The sequence below is a fragment of the Phaethon lepturus genome, unplaced genomic scaffold (assembly GCF_000687285.1).
Source record: "Phaethon lepturus isolate BGI_N335 unplaced genomic scaffold, ASM68728v1 scaffold26058, whole genome shotgun sequence".
NCBI classification, from domain to species: domain Eukaryota; kingdom Metazoa; phylum Chordata; class Aves; order Phaethontiformes; family Phaethontidae; genus Phaethon; species Phaethon lepturus.
In genome coordinates this window covers 695-1,218 of record NW_010560138.1, presented here as the reverse complement: position 1 = coordinate 1,218, position 524 = coordinate 695, and the positions used below count along the sequence as shown (strand labels likewise).

At 66.4% G+C, this 524-nt stretch overlaps 1 protein-coding gene across 1 annotated transcript in view; it reads right to left on the bottom strand.

The window, feature by feature from the left end:
• FGFR4 (fibroblast growth factor receptor 4) overlaps nt 1–524 on the bottom strand; it is a gene marked incomplete at its 3' end in the record, with an annotated part of 4,873 nt that overhangs the window by 4,196 nt on the left and 153 nt on the right. The window contains exons 2-3 of the mRNA XM_010293590.1: nt 329–522; nt 108–197 (exon numbers count right to left, since the gene is read on the bottom strand). Of these exons, the coding sequence (XP_010291892.1) occupies nt 108–197; nt 329–522 (284 nt within the window). The remainder of the gene's footprint in view (nt 1–107; nt 198–328; nt 523–524) is intronic.

The following is a 524-nucleotide window of genomic DNA, read 5'->3' as shown; positions in this document are numbered from 1 at the left end:
GCAGGAGGCAGCAGTGCCTGCCCCGAATGGCCTCGTCTGGGGGAAGGCAGGGCCCCGCGCCCCTGGGCCTGCCCCAGCTGCCCTCTCCTGCCCGGGGCGGCACTGACCTCTGTGCACGTAGACCGGCTCCTCATTTCGGTCTCCGTGGGGACCGTCCCCATCACTGTCTTCATCGTCATCACCCGATGCCAGTGAGTCTGCAAGGGAAGATGGGTTGAGAGGGACATCCTTGCCTGCAGGACTGGGGTTGAGCACGACGCCCCTGCCTGCAGGGCCAGCAGGCAGCGGCTGCCCCGGGGGGCAGCTGGGCACTTGCTGGGGCTCCTACCCACAACGGAGATGGTGAAGTTGCGCAGGATCTCCCCGGTCCCCCATGCCCGGCACACATAGAGCCCTGAGTCCTCGTAGGCGACCTCTGAGATCTCCAGCAGGCTCTGCTGGAGGTGGATACGGCCCCCTGGGATGAGCGGCTGGGACTCCTTGTACCAGACCACGCTGGCACCACTCTGGTTGGCGTCACAGTA